General features: G+C 35.6%; 1 protein-coding gene across 4 annotated transcripts in view; it reads left to right on the top strand.

Moving 5' to 3' along the window:
• The window catches only part of LOC115211848, a 279,433-nt gene that overhangs the window by 49,152 nt on the left and 209,500 nt on the right, over positions 1-20,781 (top strand). The window contains exon 1 of one of the 4 annotated variants that reach the window (XM_036503406.1): positions 444-550. The exons of the other annotated variants lie outside the window; for them this stretch is intronic. Coding sequence (XP_036359299.1) covers positions 488-550 — 63 coding nt within the window. The 5' untranslated portion in view covers positions 444-487. Of the gene's footprint in view, positions 1-443; positions 551-20,781 lie in introns of those variants that run through there. 4 annotated transcript variants of the gene reach the window in all.

Genomic DNA, 20,781 nt, shown 5'->3' with positions numbered 1-20,781 from the left:
GTTTTTTTTGTTTTTTTTAAGCCTGATACTTATTCTTTCAGTCTCTTTTGCTGTACCGCAAAGTTACGGAGACAAGCAAACCATGTGGTTGGGAAGCAAACTTCTTACCACACAGCCACGTTATTTTTGTTCACTTTTTTTCGCCCAACTTGTTTACGTGGATATTCTTTGATTTTATATGTCAAAGGATACATAATTACATTATAGAGCACTTTGTTTAGAAAAGGAAACGATTTATGGATTATTTGATTTGCTCTTCTTATAGAAAAATAAATAAATAAATAAATAAATAAGTCGTGATTAGTTTCATGATTAGTTTTAAGATCATGTAGCCAATGAACCACTTAAGAATCAGACTGCGGGAAAACGAACGAGCAATTTTCTCCTGACGTCACTTACCTTTTGCCATAAGGCGATATCTCATTGGATTGTTGAAACTACCTACAACGATACAGATATTGGTTCATTGCTTTTATCAATGTAAAGGATGAAGACGTCTTATGAAGTTTCGGATTTATCTCTATTTACTCACAATTTCACAACTACCACGGTTGAGTATCGCTTACACTTATGTATATGTGTATTCATATGTATATTCATGACTAATCATTTGCGGGTTTTTTTCAAATTTTCAAATAACTTTTTTCTTTATCTGACTGGCTTTAAATAATCCAGAAGAATCTTTCTACATATTTATTTTGTATCTTTGTTTATTGTATTTATGAATATATTCTTCTTGTGATATATATTTTTTGATTGTTGACAAGCAATCAAATGTCTGTCTCTATGAAAAGATTTGTTAATTCCATAGTAAATTCGCGCAAAAATTTTTCAGGAATAAATATTTCTTTAGCTATGTATCAAATGAGACAACATACCTTTACAAAATACTATATCTTTAAAAATACTATATAAATGTTATGCTTTATACAGTAATGAAATAAAATACAATAAAATATACACGCATATACAAATACGCACATACATACATACATACATACATACATACATACATACATACATACATACATACATACATACATACATACATGCATGCATACATACATACATACATACATACATACATACATACATACTACATACATGCATACATACATACACATACATACATACATACATGCATACAGACAGACAGATACATATATATATATATGCATGTATGTGTGTGTGTGTAAAAAATTGAATAAATGACAAGGGAACAAAAAAATCACGTAATGAACTTCATTAGCTTACAGCTGTTTCTACAACAAGGTGTAATACACACTCGTAGCCGAGTGCTTGTGTATCGCCTTACATATCTTGTTCCCTTGCCATTTATCTAATTTCTTATTACACTCTGTACTCGTTTTTCTCTGAAGTATAAGTATACTGACTTCTAACACCTGATTATTAGTATCGCTGTGCCTAAGTGAAATATAAACACATACATACATGCATACATACATACATACATACATACATACATACATACATACATACATACATACATACATACATACATATAGTACAAGTAGAAAGATATATTTTGCAATATAGAACGGCATATACAGGATAAAATCCTTACAGAGCAAAAAGATTTGTCAGCTCATTAAGGATTTTATCCTGTATATGCTGTTCTGTCAGTATTTATGCGTTGAAAAATATATCTTTCTACCTGTACTCTAATACATTTCAGCGCTTCAAAAAACAAACTTATTTTTGTTTACATATGACATAATTTATACACACACACACGCACACACATACATACATAAGCCAAGTTATTCTGTCGGTCTCTTACCGAACCGCTAAGTTACCAACATCGGTTCTCAAGCGATGAAGGGAGACAAGCACAGACACCACATACACACATATATATATATATATATATGTGTGTGTGTGTGTGTGTGTGTATGCGACGGGTTTCTTTCAGTTTCCGTCTACCAAATCTACTCACAAGGCTTTGGTCGGCTCGAGGGTATAGTAAAAGACACTTGCCCAAGGTGGCATGCAGTGGGACTGAACCTGGAACCATGTGGTGAGAAGCAAGCTTCTTACCACTCAGCCACTCCTACGCCTATATATATATATAATATATATATTATATATATATATATATATATATATATATATATATATATATATTATATATATATATATATATATATATATATATATATATATATATATTATATATATAATATATATATATATATATATTATATATATATATATATATATATATATATATTATATATATATATATATATATATATATATATATATATATATATATATATATATATATATATATATATATATATATATATATATATATATATATATATATATATAAATGGTGGTGCCCCAGCATGGCTACAGCTCATGAGCTGAAACCGGTTCAATTCAAGTCAATATATATATGTATTATAACGTACGAGACTCAAGTTTCTCCTAACCCTTTTTCAAGCTTATTCAACTAGTAAATTTAATGTTGTAAATTAGCTTTAGAATAATCTCAGTTCAACAAGCGCGCGTTCACTCTCACTCATGAATGTTATATCGAACTGAATTGAATAAAATATTGTTAGCTGATATCATTACAGTTATCACCCTTTATTACTGTTTTCAGATTCAGAGAACTCTAGTTTTTGGGGGGTTTTTTCTAACCACCACTGCATGAAATTTCATCACTTATATATGTTTTAAGATGGTTTGTCCATGTTGGCCAAGTGCGGGTTGCGTGGGATGCTCCTGGGATCAGGTACTGTCCAGCAGAATTTGAACTCAGAAAACAAAAGAACTGGAATTGATGCAGCAAGGCATTCTGTCGGATGCTCTGACAATTCTGCTCATTCACCACCCTGGAAAGGGACTTTTTTTTATCCCAACAAGGGTTAGATTTGAACTCAGTGACACGAAGATCTAGAACAAATACTGCAAACTACTTTATGTCATGTTCTAAAATCTTTGCCAATACACTACAAGAATAATCGTAGTTAAATGAAGATTTTTAATTCACCATGTATATGTGAGACCCTAACGCGTGTGCGTGAGTGTGTATGTGTGTGTGTGAGTGTATGTGTGAGTATGTGTGTGTGTGTGGTGTGTGTGTGTGGTGTGTGTGTGTGTGTGTGTGTGTGTGTGTGTGTAGCTATGTATCAAGTATGTTTGCATGTATGTAAATTTATTTTCTAAAATATTGTTGAATAAACGGCATAGTCTGACGATTTGAAATGTGGCGAGGAACTATTAGTTATGACGACGGTTGATCTGTTCGTCTTATTTTACTTTACTCTTCACATTTGTGTAATGCCCTATATATCTTTAATAACACTATGTAATACAGTATTGTGTGAGTGTATGTTTTTAAACTTGATACTATGTAATATATGTAATATATGTAATATAAGTGTCGAGTCTTATGTTATCCCGTCAGTCAACTATGGTTTGTGGGTCCAGCCAGTTCGGAATCCGGTAGGTTGTCTAATGAGAGAGAACTTCTACGTGTTCCCTTGAGTTTCTGGATGTAGCTGTTAAATCTTCTTTTAAACAGCCTACTCCTGAATACGTTATATTAGAAATGACCTTATATTATATAATGCAGATAATACTGTCCCAATTTAAAAGACAGGATTGTCATCACTGGAACTAATTTTCCAATGATATGCTTAATCAGGGGTGATATCGAACTAAAACTCAATATAGAGAACTAGGTATTTACCCTTTTCTCTATATTACTCTCTCTCTCCCTCTCTTTCTCTCTCTCTCTACGACTTTATCTTTATTTCTGTCTCTCCGTTCCCTTTGTTTATTTTCCCTCTATTTCACAAATAAACCAAGACATCAATGAATTTTTACACACACATACGCGCGCGCACACACTTACACACACACATACACACGCACACTCACTCACATACACACACACATACTTACACACACTCACACGTACGTTACTCAATGCAAGGCAGTAGATATAGTGTTTCGCCTGAAGATCGCAGTGGCATGAAACATGAGTCGAGAAACAAACTCTCGATTATACAAATACATTTATATGTATGTATGTATGTATGTATGTATGTATGTATGTATGTATGTATGTATGTATGTATGTATGTATGTATGTATGCGGCCGAACTATATTATGTGCTATGAGCTGCTGATTTGGGTATATCGCCTCTTTTTTTACTTACACATCCAGCAAAGATGTGTAAGTTATTGTTTCCGAAACAAAAGCGCAATTTTTCATAAAATCATTAAAAGAAACGGGCAAAGAAGAAGACGAGTTTTATTGATATCCGCTGTATATTAGTTACGTCCCCAAAGAAATTGTTTGATGGCTCGTGTATTCTAGTTTACTGACTGATAGAAAACGTCAAAAAGCCCTGCGAAGAACAAATAAATTGATAGCTAGAAATGTGGTATAGAAATATAGATTGATGGTAAAAGGAAAGGATCGATTACGTGGTGTTATTGTTTTTCTGTTAAATTAAAATTTACCGGAAAGTTTCTAAAAATACGATTATCGAAAACTACAAATATAAAGAATTAAAAACATATATATTAAACGATGCGAACATTTCAACGGAAGGAGGAAATTCAAAAAGAAACATAAGAAAATCAATACCGATTCTATTATTAGAACAGTTAGCTTAATTTAGAACTATTTATTTTTCTGTTTCTAAAGAACAAAAAAAGTCATTGGTTGTATATCCAGCAGTCAATACTTTCAGAGCAATTGATTCAATTGATTGTCTGGTATTTGTGGATGTATATACTATCACTTAATAGGTTCCATTGGCAATATGAGTATATACTGAAAATAACAACGTTACAACTTTGTCATTAGGATTAGCCAAAAGAAACGATCCATATTCAAAAAGTGAGTTTGACTTTATCGCAAGAAATGTGAGACTTGTCTATGCTTTTAGTTATCCAGTTTATTTGTATAGAAAACTCACGAAAATGTTATAGAGACGATTCAGAGGTAGGATATATATATTCTGTATTTGATGGCTTAAAAGGCGCGCTGGAATATTAGATGCTACCCTATTTCAGCTGCGCATGAAAAAAAGGTTTTAATGCGTTATGCTTGACTTCGCTTATTAAACCTGGATGATTTTTTGAGACATTGCTGTTGAAAGGAAAAAAAAAACCCAAAGAAACCGTCAAAACACATGCGTCTAATACAGTGTGTGTGTGTGTGTGTGTGTGTGTGTGTGTGTGTGTGTGTGTGTGTGTGTGTGTGTGTGTGTGTGTGTGTGTGTGTGTGTGTGTGTGTGTATGTTGTGTATATGTGTGTTTGTTCACCCACCGCTTGACGACTGGTGTTTATTTGTTTACACTCCCATAATATAGTGATTCGGTAAAAAGTGACCGATAGAACAAGTACCAAACTTTAAGTAAGTAATGGAGGGAGATTCGTTCGATTAAACCCTCCAAGGTCGTACCCTAGTATGGTCGCCGTCCAATGACTGAAACAAGTAAAAGATAAAAGGTAAAATACGTAACTTATTTTAATCTTTTGTCAATAACATGATAAATATTTACCTTTTAAAATTGTATTTAATAGAAAGAGAAATGGACAGCTGACGGCAGTATGTATTTGATTATTAAAATCTCAGTCAAACAAGAAAAAGAATCCAATAGTCTGGGGGAAATCCTGCTTAAGTTAAGAGAGATATTAAACAGTAAAAAATAAATATAAAATAATCTTGCTATATTTTGGAGAGTCATAATAGATAAAACCTATAAACATACTCACCAGTTTTTGCATATTTATATTTCACTTTTCTGACTTTTTGAAAACAGCTGATATGAAACCGTATTTCAGATAAAAATCCTTGCAAAACAAATTCAAAATATGAAATAATCTATTTACTTTTTATAAATCGGTAAAATTATATATGAAATAAATTGTTTTTCTTGTTAACAGTAAATATGTAATTTTATAGTTTAGAATCCAATTACATTCTAAATGTAACTCAACCTCATAAATATTATAACATGTCTTCACTACTATGCTTGCTTGCTTCATGCTCTTGCTTGATGGGGCTAGAGACATCCCAGGTTAGTGATTCCAGAGGCGTCAGCGTGCTTAGAGCCGACCAGATTCACCAGTGCTCCCCATCGCTGGCGGAACCGTGCCAGCGCCCCTTCATCCTCCAAGATGACGTCAAACATCTGGAGATCTCCATTAATTACGTCGAGCCGTTTGGTGCGGAGCCTTTCACGGAACCTCTTCCATCTCGCAGCTGCTGCGTCGAACGAGAGTATGGCCCTCGTAGGATGATCTGGCGGGAGGCAGAGGACATGTCCGTGCAAGCACATGCGGCGAATAGCTGTGAGGTGGGAGGCTGCAGGCTGATGCGAGAGCGTATGCAGTTCTTTGTTAGAAATATTATGTATAATTAAATAAAGTAAATAGTCAAAATAAATAGTCGTGTTTTTCCTTGGAGCCTTAACTCCTTGATGGAGTTGTAGGGGCGCTAGTATCTTGGGCATCTCATTCCTCTTCAGGTTTGACCACAGTTTATTCTTCCAGAAAGAAAGACAGGACACAAAAATGAGTAAAAGGAAAAGGAAGAGAAGAATTGACCCCAGTAAAAACAGGCACTTTATGTATCGACCCAATAAGAATGAAAGGCAAATATGAACTTGGCAGAATTTGAACTCAGGGCGAAGAAACGATTGCTAGTCAAGCAATCTGTCCAACGTTTTAGTAAGTCTGTCAGTTGCTTTGAAATAAAAAGTAGTGTCTGAGGAAAGTGGTGATTGGCACCATTAGAAAACATCACACTGCGATGAAGAGAAGTGCCTAAAACATTAGATGTTTTGTCATCCACGAGCCAATTTATATCACTTTTGAACTGTGCATAATTATCGTAAATTCTGAGTTGTCAGCCCGTCTCCTTTTCTATTATACATGGAATAGAAAGTCATCCAGTTGATTAGTAATGACTTAGTCGTCAACATATTACAAATAGAGACTCGTGAATACACTTTCCTTCTTCTGACATTTCTGGTTCTCTAAATTTACAGGCTACACCGCGCCTCCATCTTATCTCATACGATACACCTATTTCTCCTTCTTTCGCCATTACTACTGTATTTTATCCCCCAAAGCTTGCACTAAATGCTTATTCAAATTATTCCTTCTCAGAAATCTAGATTTCCCTCTTGCAGCATTTTGTCTTTCAACTATTGGTCTACAGATGTTCGAGCTAAAGAACATCTTACACCGATCTCACTAATACGGAAAAGCCTGTAAAAATCAAATCAAGAAGCGTGATTTATATTGTTAAAATTCATATAAGCCACCGTAAGGATGAAATTACAGACCGCAACTTGAAATTAGTGGAAATAGTGTACAATTTTTGTAAGCGCGAAATCTTGTAAGCTGAGGTAACCATGATGCGGAGTATGCCAGTATATACACATACACAATGCTGTATATACGTACAGTTGAAGCCACTTAATGTGAACACTTTGAGATGAATTTTTTCTATAATAATAACAGATTGATAACCATATCCGTAATTGTCTCAAGCGGCTTCTCCCCTCCTTTCTCTCTTCTTTGCTCTTCTCTCTTTAAATTCTAAAGATATATGTATGTATGTATGTATTATGTGTATGTATATATATATATATATATATATATATATATATAGTAAAGTAAATAAGATGGCTAGCAGCAGGCTGTTTCGCCTCATACCGAAGGAATTAGAAATGGCAGTCAAAGACCGTTTTTTCCATTTTCTATAAGTGGAGATTCCAAAAACGAAGGCCCTTGCGGCTCACATACACAAAACCGGAGTAGCAAATAGACGAAAGCAATCACTTACCGTTAATAACGAACACGTGTTTCTGGATCACAAACATAGAAAAGTAGTTTGATTTCCGTCATCGGCGCTATATTCGATAGCTTTACCAAATGCCACCAGCCCTCACTTCTGACCCAGCGACATCAGATAGTGGGGGGAAGTGCGCAGATGTTAAAACTAAGTAACGACTGGGAACGTAAATTTTCCCTCCAAAATTCTGCCATGCGCGCCATATATATATATATATATATATATATATATATATATATATATATATATATATATATATATATATATATATATTATATATATACATGCCATGTGCTCGTTACACATTGATGGAGTCGAAGGGGCACCGTCGTGAAATACGGCGTCTCTTGGATATATTGCAGACATGGCAGAACGCGTTCCTCTCCAAGACCAACCACAGTTAATTTCTTCCATAGGAGACAGCTAGATACATAGATATAGCTAGAGAGAGAGAGAGAGAGAGAGAGAGAGAGAGAGGAGAGAGAGAGAGAGAGAGAGAGAGAGAGAGAGAGAGAGAGAGAGAGAGAGTGATAGAGAAAGATAATAATCGAACCCCTGAACAAAACTAGTACTTGATTTATTCATTTCGTAAGAATGCAAGGTAGAGTTGACTGCAGCAAGATTTGGGAGTCGGAACGATTTACTCCAAAGTGATTTATCCGACGCTCAAACGATACTGACAATTAGCCTCAAATATATATGTATGTATGTATGTGCGTATGTACACACTCATATAAATATACATACATACACACGCACACACACACACACCACACACACACATGTATGTATGTATGTATGTATGTATGTATGTATGTATGTATATATATATATATAATATATATATATATATATATATATATATATATATATATATATATATATCTCTATATATAAACGGCAGTTTGTCTGTGTGTGTGTCTGTGTGTCTGTTTGGTTGTACCCTCACCCTGACCACGGCTTTCAACCGATTCTGATGAAACTTGACACACACATAGCCCAATGTCATAATTCAAAACTAACGCAGCGAAAATTTTGAAAAGTTCCCCCAGTTCTGAAAAAAATCAATAAATTCGACATGGGGTCGACAATCAGAAACACAAACCACAGACTGTCTAGGGGACGCAACTCGACCTTTTTAACTAAAAACAATTTACCATCATTTTTTCCCCATTTTTTGGCTATAACTCTCTAAAAATATTTATAGTTATTTCCCTTACAAACCCGAGCAACGCCGGGCGATACTGCTAGTATATATATATATATATATGCACGTATATATAGTAAGGAACATTTTTTCCCGTCAAAATTACCTATTTGACCAATCTGCACTTGTATCTGAAATATCTTTTTCTTTTTTTTTTTGCTTCTTTTTTATAATTGTATTTTGTATTTCCGAACTGGCGTTTTATCATTGGGCATAATATTTTCCATGGTAGAAATATTAGTTCGGAAATTGAGAAAATTAGCTCAATGCTATTTTAGTAACTGATATTTGGATCAAATTATTAGGTTTGTTAGCTTGATGATGCAAATGATTATAGTCACATCCTGTATGGCTGCTTTTCTTTCATTATATACATATATTCTTTATTTTTTTTCTTAGTTTTATAAAACTGAATTATACTAAAAATATTAAAATAACCGATATACTAACTTTCCAGAAGATAAAAGCATGCACATAATACTATATCATTTTTCCTACAAATTTGAAATATTAATGTTAACTTAAACCATGCACAGAATATACTTGCAGAATGTTAGTTAAAATGTATTTTCTAGATATTAGTACTTGAAATCTAAATACACGATAACTCGAATTTACCAGTGAGTACAAGTTCCTTTTCCACAGTAAATCATTTTCCGTATGCCATTATAAAGTCATACATCTAGGAAATTAATTAAAATCGCTGTGACAATATCTTAACAAACATTTTGGTGAATAAAACGAACAGACCCAACACTAGACCAACAATATTATTTCAATTTTCGAAGTCGGCGAGCTGGCAGAAACGTTAGCACGCCGGGAGAAATGCTTAGCAGTATTTCGTCTGTCTTTACATTCTGAGTTCAAATTCTGCTGAGGTCGACTTTGCCTTACATCCTTTCGGAGGTCGATAAATTAAGCTGGCTTGAACTCGAAGCCAGCTAGTTGCATAGCGAGCTTTTTAACCACACAGCTATGTCTGCGCCTAGGTATATGCAAAACAGAAATGATTTCTATCATCTACCCAAGGCCGCATGTTGCGTAGTGGGGGTCTATCTAATCGACTGGGCTCCTCTCCCAAAAAATGTTGGCCTTGTGCCTAGAGTAGAAAAGAATATTTTAATTTCCACGGCAAGTACGACAGACAACTCTGGACATGTTTCGCTTCTGCTATATTTGTCGAAATAGTGAGGAGAGGATCAACCAAACCAGAAAGACATTTTATTCTATTCCTCACTCATGGTTGCTTGCTGGCCTTCTGCATTTGGTAAAGTTTTCTGCAACTCACAAAGATGACTCTGTAACTGAAAGCAAAATGATTGTCTCCTTCTCAAATAATATTCCAGAGACGCAGTCTGCGCTTCTGTTTATTTTTTGGCACCAAACCTCATGTTATTTCTTTTAGCATTTGATTGATGGTATTAAGAGTTCTTTTTAACGAGGCGAGCTGTCAGAATAATTAGAGCGTCGCAAAAAAAAAGAAAAATGCTTTGCAGTATCTCTTCCGGCTCTTTACAGTCTGAATTCAAATCTCGTAGAAGTCAACTTCGCATTTTATCCTTCCGAGATAAAATAAAGTGCCTGTTAAGTACTGAGATTGTTGTAATCGACTAATTTCCCTCCCCTCAAAATTGGTAACGCTGTGCCCAAAACCAGATACCATTATATGATTAACTAAGTGCAATTAATCAATCCAGTATAGTATTTAAATATATAAAGAAGCAATTAATCTTAAATATCTTGATTTCGATTCAGTAATATTATTTCTAATGAAATATAAAAGAACTTTAAGGAAATCCCTTTCACATTTTTCTCTTTTACTTGTTTCACTCATTGGACTGCGGCCATGCTAGGACACCACCTTAGAAAGTTCAGAGGAATAAATCGACCCCAGGAACCTTTTTAAGTGTCACACTTATTTTATAGTCTCTACCAAACCCCTAATTTACGGGAATGCAAACAAACCAACACTGGTTGTCAAGTGGTAATGGAGGACAAACAGAACACAAAGACGCATAATACATACCTACATAAATACGTATGCATGCACACACACACACACACACACACACACACATATATATATATATATATATTTAGAGAGAGAGAGAGAGAGAGAGAGAGAGTTTCCGTCTACCAACTCACAGGGCATTGGTCGGTGTGGGGCTATAGCAGAAGATACCTGAACCAAAGTGTGCCACACAGCTGGCTTGAACTCGAAGCCAGGTAGTTGCATAGCGAGCTTTTTAACCACATGTTTTGAAGGTGGAGCTAGTCAATCATAATATCTCCACTATTTCACTGGTATATATTTTATTATTCACGGAAAGCTGTAAAATAATATCGACATTAGGGAAAATCTTAAGGTACGGATACATTGAGCAATTGTCCAGGTTCCTCATGAGTGTAGGGGCCCACTTCTGACCTATATATGTTGTAGTATTTTGTCAATAAATAAGCAGTATAGGACTCTATGTATTTATTTGCCCCGTGGATACAACGAAGCTGACCACAAAGCATTTTGTCCGAGACTGTATTGATTCTTCCTATCCACTAGCATTTTCAAAAAATGGTTACCTAAGAAATATTATGACGTCTTCACTTGGCGTATTGTGTCAAACAGTAATAAACCTGTAAATTTTTTCACCTTATTTCATATTCTAACAAACAAACAAACAAACGAACCTTATTGATTTGACATTTATTTAATTCTAACTTTATTGAAAACGGTGCCAAATTTACTAAAGTTTGTGGTAAGACAGCAAAATGTTTTATTCGTAGTTATTACTGTTATCATCAGAGTTCAAATTCCACCGATGTCAACTTTGTCTTTCATTATTTTGATGAAAGTATCAGCTGAACACTAGGGCTCGACGCAAGCAACTTACTCCTCCTTTAAAATTGCTGGCCTTGTGCTAAAATTTTAAACCATAAAGGCGACGAGTTGGCAGAATTGTTAGCACGCCGGACAAAATACTTAGTGGAATTTCTTCCGGATCTTTACGTTCTGAGTTCAAATTCACCGAAGTCGACTTTGTCTTTCATCCTTTCGGGGTTCGATAAAATAAATACCTGTTGAACATTGGGATTCGACAAGCCACCAACTCCAAATTCCAGGCTTTGTACCGATAGTAGATAGTATTAAAACTACATTAGTACGCTGCAGGGCGGCGAGTTGGCAGAATCGTTAGCATACAAGACAAAATGCTTGGCGGCATTTCGCCCTTCTTTACGTTCTGAGTTCAAATTCCACCGAGATTGACTTTGTCTTTCATCCTTTGGAGGTCGATAAAATAAGTTTCAGTTGAGTACTGTGGTCGATGTAATCGACTTACCCACTCCGACTAAGTGTGAGGTCTTGTGCCATTAGAAGAAAGGACAATATTAATACTTGAGTTCAAATTCCGCCGGAGAATTTCGTGTCGATAGAGTAAGTACCATTTGATCACTAGGGTTGATGTAATCGACTAACCCTTCTCTACCCACATTACCACAGCTTTCTAGCATTGTACCTATAGCAGAAATGATTATTATTATCAAAAGATTTGAAATTGAATAAATAATTCTAGATACTGCTCTTCAAGCTTTTCAATGTTCTATATTTTGGACTCCCATCGAGATATTACTAAGGAATGATTTCTCCTGAGAAATTACGATGCTTCAAGAAAATCGTTAAATAATGGGAAGGGTTTGTACTTAATATTTTAATACTTCAGTTCACACATATAATTTTAATATTGATTCCTTCAGTTCTTTAACGATGAAGACAAATTACTGCTCTTCGTTTTATGTCATTATGAGAAACATCAATGAAGAATGCAACTTTCTTGGTCTTATTAAGTCAAGGTTGTTTTAATAACTTTTATTAACTATATTTATGAACTATATTTATCAACCTTTAAAATAACTCATTCAAAAAAAAAATATCCAAGTGCCACCAAAAAGAAAGAAACACTAAAATTCTCGGAAACAAAGAAGCTCAACATATCAGAAATAACAGCTATGTTCTCCCCCCCCACACACACACACATACACATTGTTTTTCTTTATTTTTTTAGTAACTTTACTGTTTGTATCAATCCGATACTTTTGATACATATATTTGTTCTTCCAAACTCATTGAAACTTCGTATTTTAGGTTTAACCTTTTTCTAAAGATTTTACTTAGAACGATGATATTAGATCAATTCCTAAATTAGCCGCTACAATTTCTTGTCATTATCTTTCCACTGAAAGTGTCTATCTTAGAAGTAGGCAAGCTAGCAGAATCGTTAGTGCGCCGAACAAAATGCTTCTTCCGGTTCTTTACATTCTGTGTTAAAATCTCGCCAAAGTCAACTTTTCTTTCATTCTTTCTGGGTCGATAAAAATAAAGTAGCGGTCATTAGCTGGGTCAATTTGATCGACTAACCCTTTCCTCTTAATTAATGGCTTTGTGCCAAAAATTGAAACAATTATTTTGAAGGTGGCAAGCTGACAGAATCGTTTTCTCAGGCTCTTTACGTTCTGAGCTCAAATCCAGAAGAGGACAACTTTGTCTTCCGTCTTTTCGGGATCGATAAAATAAATACCAGTCCGGAGTCAATGTAGTAGGCTTTCCATTCCCTTATAAGTTGCTGGTTTAGAAAGAATTATTATTTTTATTATTATATGCAGATTTGAAATTTCAGGGTATGTGGAGTTAGCCGATTACATCAAACCTAGTACTCAACTGGTAATTATTTTATCAATCCACAACGGGATGAAGGCCAAAGTATAACAGCCGGAAGAAATGCTGCCAAGCATTTTGTCCGACGCAGCAACGATTCTGCCAGCTCGCTGCCTAAATATAAATTGTCTCAAAATTTGGCATAAGGCCGAGCATTTGTGAGTGCAGATTAGTCGATTACATCGATCTCAGAACTTATCTGGTACTTTATTTTATCAAACCTGAAAGGATGAAAGACAAAGTTGACTTTGGTGTAATCTGGACTCAGAACGTTAAGAGCCGGAAGAAATGTCGCTAAACATTTCATCCGACGCTCTAACGGCTTTGCCAGCTCGCTGCCTTAATAATTCTTTCTAATTTTGGCACAAAGCTAGCAGTTCCTAAGGGACGGGGGTAAATCGATTACATCAATCCCAGTACTTGATTGGTACATTATTTTATCAAAGGCAAAGTCGGCCTCGGCGGAATTTGAATTCAAAACATTTAAGCCGGACGACACGCCGCTAATCATTTTTTTTCCGGCGCGTTAACTATGCTGCTGACTGACTGCCTTAATAATAATTACAATGTTACACAAGGTGCATCTGTAAAAATCTCCTCGTATTAGTTGCTAATACTGTTGTGTAGTTCTAAGTCAACGCTAATCGAGCAGACATATAATCAAAGACATTCTTTCCGTAATGATCTCAGACTACTTTTCTAATGTGTCCTTTCTCCGTTTTTTAAAGATTGTGGAATTTGCTCTGAGAGATATTAAGATGCCATTTTTAGCGGTTCGAACGACCACAGATAAACTTTCTCGTTGATATTCATTGTATTATATCTAACTGTATTTCTAAAGATGAGAGTAACAATGATTAGAACTTGTTTGTCCTCTCGGGGCGATAAAAGAAGCATCATAAAGTACTCGAGTTGATCTAATTCATAGGTTCTCAAAGTAGGCGCATCCCATCTCCGGTGGGCGTTGAGAGGGTCCAGGTGGGCGCTGGGGGGGATGCATTTGGAGGAAAGCAGAGGAACGATATGAATTTATAATATTAATATAGTATTGTATAAAATATGAATTTATAATATTAATATAGTATTGTATACAAATTATATAATATTATATTAGATACCAAAGGATTCATAGTATATCTTTTAATCTTTTACTTGTTTCAGTCATTTGACTGCGGCCAAGCTGGGGCACCGCCTTTAATCGAGCTAATCGACCCCAGGACTTATTCTTTGTAAGCCCAGTACTTATTCTATCGGTCTCTTTTGCCGGACCGCTAAGTAACGGGGACATAAACACACCAGCATCGGTTGTCAAACGATGTTGGGGGACAAATACAGACTCACACACACACACACACACACACACACACACAACACACACACACACACACCACATATATATATATATATATATATAATATATATATATATATATATATATATATATATATATATATATATACGACCGGCTTCTTTCTGTTTCCGTCAACCAAATCCACTCACAAGGCTTTGGTCGGCCCGAGGTTATAGTAGAAGACACTCGCCCAAGGTGCCACGCAGTGGGACTGAACCTGGAATCATGTGGTTGGTAAGCAAGCTACTTACCTCACAGCCACTCCTATATAAATTAGTAAAATATAAAATATTTATTTACACATAAAAATAGGGGTGGGGCGCTGAGGATATTACAAAGTTTAAGAACCTCTGATCTAATTGATTACATGTCGCTTCAAAATATTGGCATTACTTTTGCAATATACTATTTAGTATATGTTTTCGAAGCTTTGTTTTCACCTTTTCGAAACAGTATAAACATTAATAAAAATATATTTAGTTGTTAATATCACGAGAAAAGAGGACGAGTGCCGTAGAGCGAAAAATAGGTTTTGGCAAGTCGATTCCAGTTCACTTTACTTACTGGCAATGCCTTTGAGGAAAATGCAAAGGTCATACAATTTTATTCTACTCCACCGAAATTTGTGGCCTGGTGCCAAGGTTATTATAACATTATTTTTAATATTGTTATTAGCACTGTCACGACGCCTAAGACTAGGTTTTTGAACTTGCTTGTGTCACATTCCTGCGAAAGTGTTTATTTGTTTATATCGTTTAACCCTCAGAAGGATTCCTACTATTGCTAGGCTTCTGATAGTTTTAATAGATTTTTTACTGTCAGAATGCCAAAATGACATTGAAAGTCAGAGGTATCAACCATCTGATCCATGACAAATGGAAGGTGTAAAGATGGTTGAGACGACAATACACCGTACTTGAAGCTTTACTATATCTAGTTTGGTGTAAGGGTGCGTGACCCTGTGGTTAGGGGCGTTGTATTCACGTTCGCAAGATCGTGGTTTGATCCTCGGACCGGGTGGTGCGTTGTGTCTCTTGAGCAAAACATTTCATTAAACGTTGCTCTGCGATCACTTTGGCATTTGACACTTTGCACCTGTGCAGGTAATATCAATTTCATGGAGGGAGTGAGCTAATGTGCCGCTCAAACATTTAATTACTATAAACGAATCTTCTGCGCAGCTTCTTCATATTTTTTTTCTTTACTCTAGGCACAAGTTCTGAAATTTTGGGGGAGGGGGCCAGTCGATTAGATTAACCCCAGTACGCAACTGGTACTTAATTTATAGACCCCAAAAGAATGAAAGGCAAAGTCAACCTCGGCGGAATTTGAACACAGAACAGCTTCTTCATATTACAAGAAATTGGAATACCGTCTTTACCGGACTCGCGAGACAACATACTATATTCAGTTTGGCATCTTTATATCCCTAGTTCATTAATAATCAGGCCGACTTTCTCTATTAATCCTTTTTGAATAAGATATTTATCCTTGTTGTGAGCTAACTCGGAAGCTTCCACATGATCGCTCTATCTGCTAGAAATATCTACCAAATCTATCCCAAATATAAAATAGTGTTTTTTTTTAAGGATTCGTTGGAAAATACAGTTCGAGATGAATAAAAAAAAGTTTAGTATTGACCTATCTAGGATTAAAGAAAATGTTATTTTATATAATGAGGTGGGTTTAATCAACTATAAAAGTTAGTCTCGTAAATAGTCAATAGAAATTAATAATACAGAAAAGCTCATCACTGCTTCGATCGTTCCAGGTAAGCAGTCTCCGATTCATTTCTGATTCCTTATTGTAACCATGTTTTATCCTACCTTCTTTGCTAATGCTCAAAAGAAAGGCATGAACTTCGCTCAATCTTTTCTATACTCTCATAAGTTATGTTTATTTAGCACACCTATGTTAAAGAGAAATAAATAACAAAGAAATTATGTGAACAATACAGTTGATTTCAATTAGAAATGGCTACCCATTTGCAATGATCAGAAGAAAGAAAAAGGAAAAAAGAAAACTGTTACAGCAAAATCTAGAAACATCAATCCAAGCCACATAACCACTATTACAATTAATTTCGATCGATTTTTTCCTTACCATCAATTACTCGGACATTTCTGTTAGGCAAGAAATCAAATAAGGATGTCGATTCAGACTGGAACAATTAATCAGAAATTTCATAGATACGAACAAAAACAAAAACAAAAAACAAAAACAAAAAAGAAAGTTAATTCAGTCCATCCCACCCCTACCATTACTTTCTAAATATGACATTTAGCTTCTTGTTAACGTTCTTCATAAGCTTATCTGAATCTCTGTGAAGCTGACTTTGTATCTAAGCATCAAATACATGTAAATAATGCTATTTCGAGGAAAACAAACGGAAAGGAGAAATTATTTTTAGAATTAGTATTTTATTTTAATACCATTGACTCTCTTCTGGTTCGGTTATTATTCCGAGTCAAAAGAGACTGAATAAACTTGAACAATGCAAGTGTATTTGTGAGTTGTACTGTCATACAAAGTCTGTTGAAAATAAATAACCAGGGCATGAGCCTTCATACAAATGGGTCTGATGAAGTGAACAATGATATTAATATTTGGCAAAATTACATATATGATCTGCTTTCATGTTATCACATGCTCTAAATTAATGCTGAGTTAAGAGCGGGTAAAATGAATACTGCAGATTGTAAAAAGCCAGATATTACTCAGCTGTCACGTGCATTGAGCTGGTATTCGTGTGTGTGCGTGTGTGCGTGCGTGCGTGTGTGTGTGTGTGTGTGTGTGTGTGTGTGCGCGCGCGCACGTGGAGCGCATGACAGATCAAAATTGAATACATAAAAATACCCATTCGGGAAAACGAAATATAAGAAAATATATGTTGCTGGACGATAGATTATGTACTTACGTTGTTGAGAATACAATTTAAAAGAAAAATAATAATAAACAACTTTTCTGCTGTCAGGAAAGCTTAGAAAAAAGAGCTGTTCTGCTATTAGGAAAACTTAACATTATATAAAAACTATACAAAGTATACTGCTTACATAAACTCAGAATTAATGATTTTGGCAGATTCTTTTTTTTATTTAACAACTTCTGCAGAAGTTGGTGATGATTCCACATTTGTCATATTCTTTTTCCTTAAAACGTCTCTTGTAAAAGATGGACGTACTGTTGTGTTTTGCTCAGTTGGTAATTGTTCTTCAAGGCTGATAATAGCTGCATTGTTATCAGTTATAGCTATTTCGTAGTTAAAGCAAATCGGTAGCGAAACTATAGTCTCTGAGGCTATATCATATCAAAAAAAAAATGGCTTCAAACTGGGATAAGCAGTGTACGGTCGACAACTTAAAGAGAAACAAGATTTAAGCTTACGGATATATTTCGTCCACGCATCCATCTTCTCTGCCAACCATTTTTGGGAAGTTCGTGGTGGGTAGGGTCCTTAGCACTAACGTAGCTAGAAGTGGGTGGTAGCACAATATGTATTTTTTGTTAGGGCATGAAGGCGGCAAACTGAAGTGCTGCTCCGGACGCAACACACTCTAACTACGCTAGCGGTTCTTGGGCATCTTCCCCGTAGGATCAGAAGCAACTGTTATTAGACTTTCCTGCTGGATTCCCAAGCGCGACCTACTGAAGCTATGGATATTATCCCACCATCTCGTTCTTAGTGAACTCCTTCGTTTCCTGTCGGCTTGAAGAATCTGTCTTGCGATTCTTTCCTGCGACATTCTAATCACATGTTCATTGTACCGGAGCTGTGACCCCCTCAACACGGAGAAGTAGCAGCTCGACCTAGAGAAATTCCCTGATCTCCGAGCTACACACCCGGTCGTCTAACGTTACTCCAGAGATCCTTTCAAAGATCTCCATTTTGGCTGCTTGTTTTGACGATCATACTTTTACAGTCATTACCTAACATTCTGGCACGAAAACCGAATTGTAGATAACGGGTATGGCTATTTTTACCAATTTCTCTTCTGAGGATTGAATGCTGAAGCTGGCGCGTTATTATGTTGTTCATAAACAACATGCTGCCCAATCACGTAAAATTATGTGAACACGAACTGTGCTGTTCCAATACAAGCTGTTTCTGAAATTACAAGAGTTTCAGTTTGTACGAAAGTTTTTGGGTCTTCAATAATTGTAAGCTTTTTAACATCAAAGATGGTGTAGTCATCAATTTAACAATGAGATGTATGGAAAATTGGATGATAGAGGAGTCGTTTTGGATTCGCCATACATTTGTGAGGAACTGTAAAGGGTAAAAGTAATTGACATAATATTTAACACGGAAGTCATATAATAGAAGATAAGTTTCTAGTGGATCAAGTTTGAGAAGCGGCTTCGGTTTCAGGTTAAAGCTGTTATTTTCCTTGCTAAATGCATTTAGAAAAGGTAGAAAAAGTACAGCTGTTACTGTTCTGCATAAGAATAGATTGTCAGCGTGATTACTTTTTAGGGGATACCTCTGACACCAAATGGCGAAACAATGGAATCTACTACAATAAAGAAATACATACATACATACATACATACATACATACATACATACACATACATACATGCATTTGTGAAGGCGCGTGGCTTAGTGGTTAGGTATTCGGCTCGCGATCGTAGGGTCACGAGTTCGATTCTCGGCGGCGTGGTGCAAGACACTTTATTTCACGGTACTCCAGTCCACTCAGATGGCAAAAATGAGTAGTACCCGTATTTCAAGGGGCCAGCCACGCTGAATCTCCCTGAGAAGTATGTGAAGGGGTATGCCTGTCTGTGGAATGCTCAGCCACTTGCACGTTAATCTCACGAGCAAGCTGTTCCGTTGATTGGATCAACTGGAATCCTCATCGTCGGAAGCGACGGAATGCCATTTTTTTTTTTACGTACATACATACAGGCATGCTATGTAATCGTTGGTTATGGCTGTTCAGGACGTTAGCATTGGTTTCACATCTATTATTACTCTTAGCGATATAGGCGACTCAGTCAGACCTCCTGGCAGGAGGCACATGATCTCTTTATTAATGGAAGTAAGAATAGTTCTGGTCAACATGACATATATTTATGCATACTTTTAGTGGGAAAAAAAACAACTAATTTTCTATGAATATTTGAAGTCTAAAAACAAAAAGCAAGGGAGATGACTCCACCAAGATCAATTAATCGAAATTTTTGGACAATAACAGACAAGAAAGACAATACAGATTGGAGTAGATCTGGGCTTTAAAACTAACTGGTAAAAGCAACGGGCATATTTCCGCTGATCCTCCTCAACGAAACATTGACCTGCTTTGTTTGTTTTGTCTAGAAATTTCGATCAACTGATCTAACTGAAATTGTCTCAGTTGTTTGTTGACTTATAAAAAATTTAAATACACTTACAATGAGTTTTTGCCCACTAATTAATAAAATAATTTCAATTGATTGATGATCTTCAACTCAATATATTACATAAAAGTCGATACTGTATTAATATAAGAATATATACTTGTATACAGACATATTCATATATTCTACATTCGCATACTCACACACACACACACACACACACACACACACACACACACCACACACACACACACACACACACACACACACACACACACATCTTTTGTTTCAGTCTTTGGGGTGCGGCCGAGGGAGAGCA

This window comes from Octopus sinensis, linkage group LG1 (assembly GCF_006345805.1).
Source record: "Octopus sinensis linkage group LG1, ASM634580v1, whole genome shotgun sequence".
Classification (NCBI taxonomy): domain Eukaryota; kingdom Metazoa; phylum Mollusca; class Cephalopoda; order Octopoda; family Octopodidae; genus Octopus; species Octopus sinensis.
This window is presented reverse-complemented; position numbering and strand designations above follow the sequence as displayed.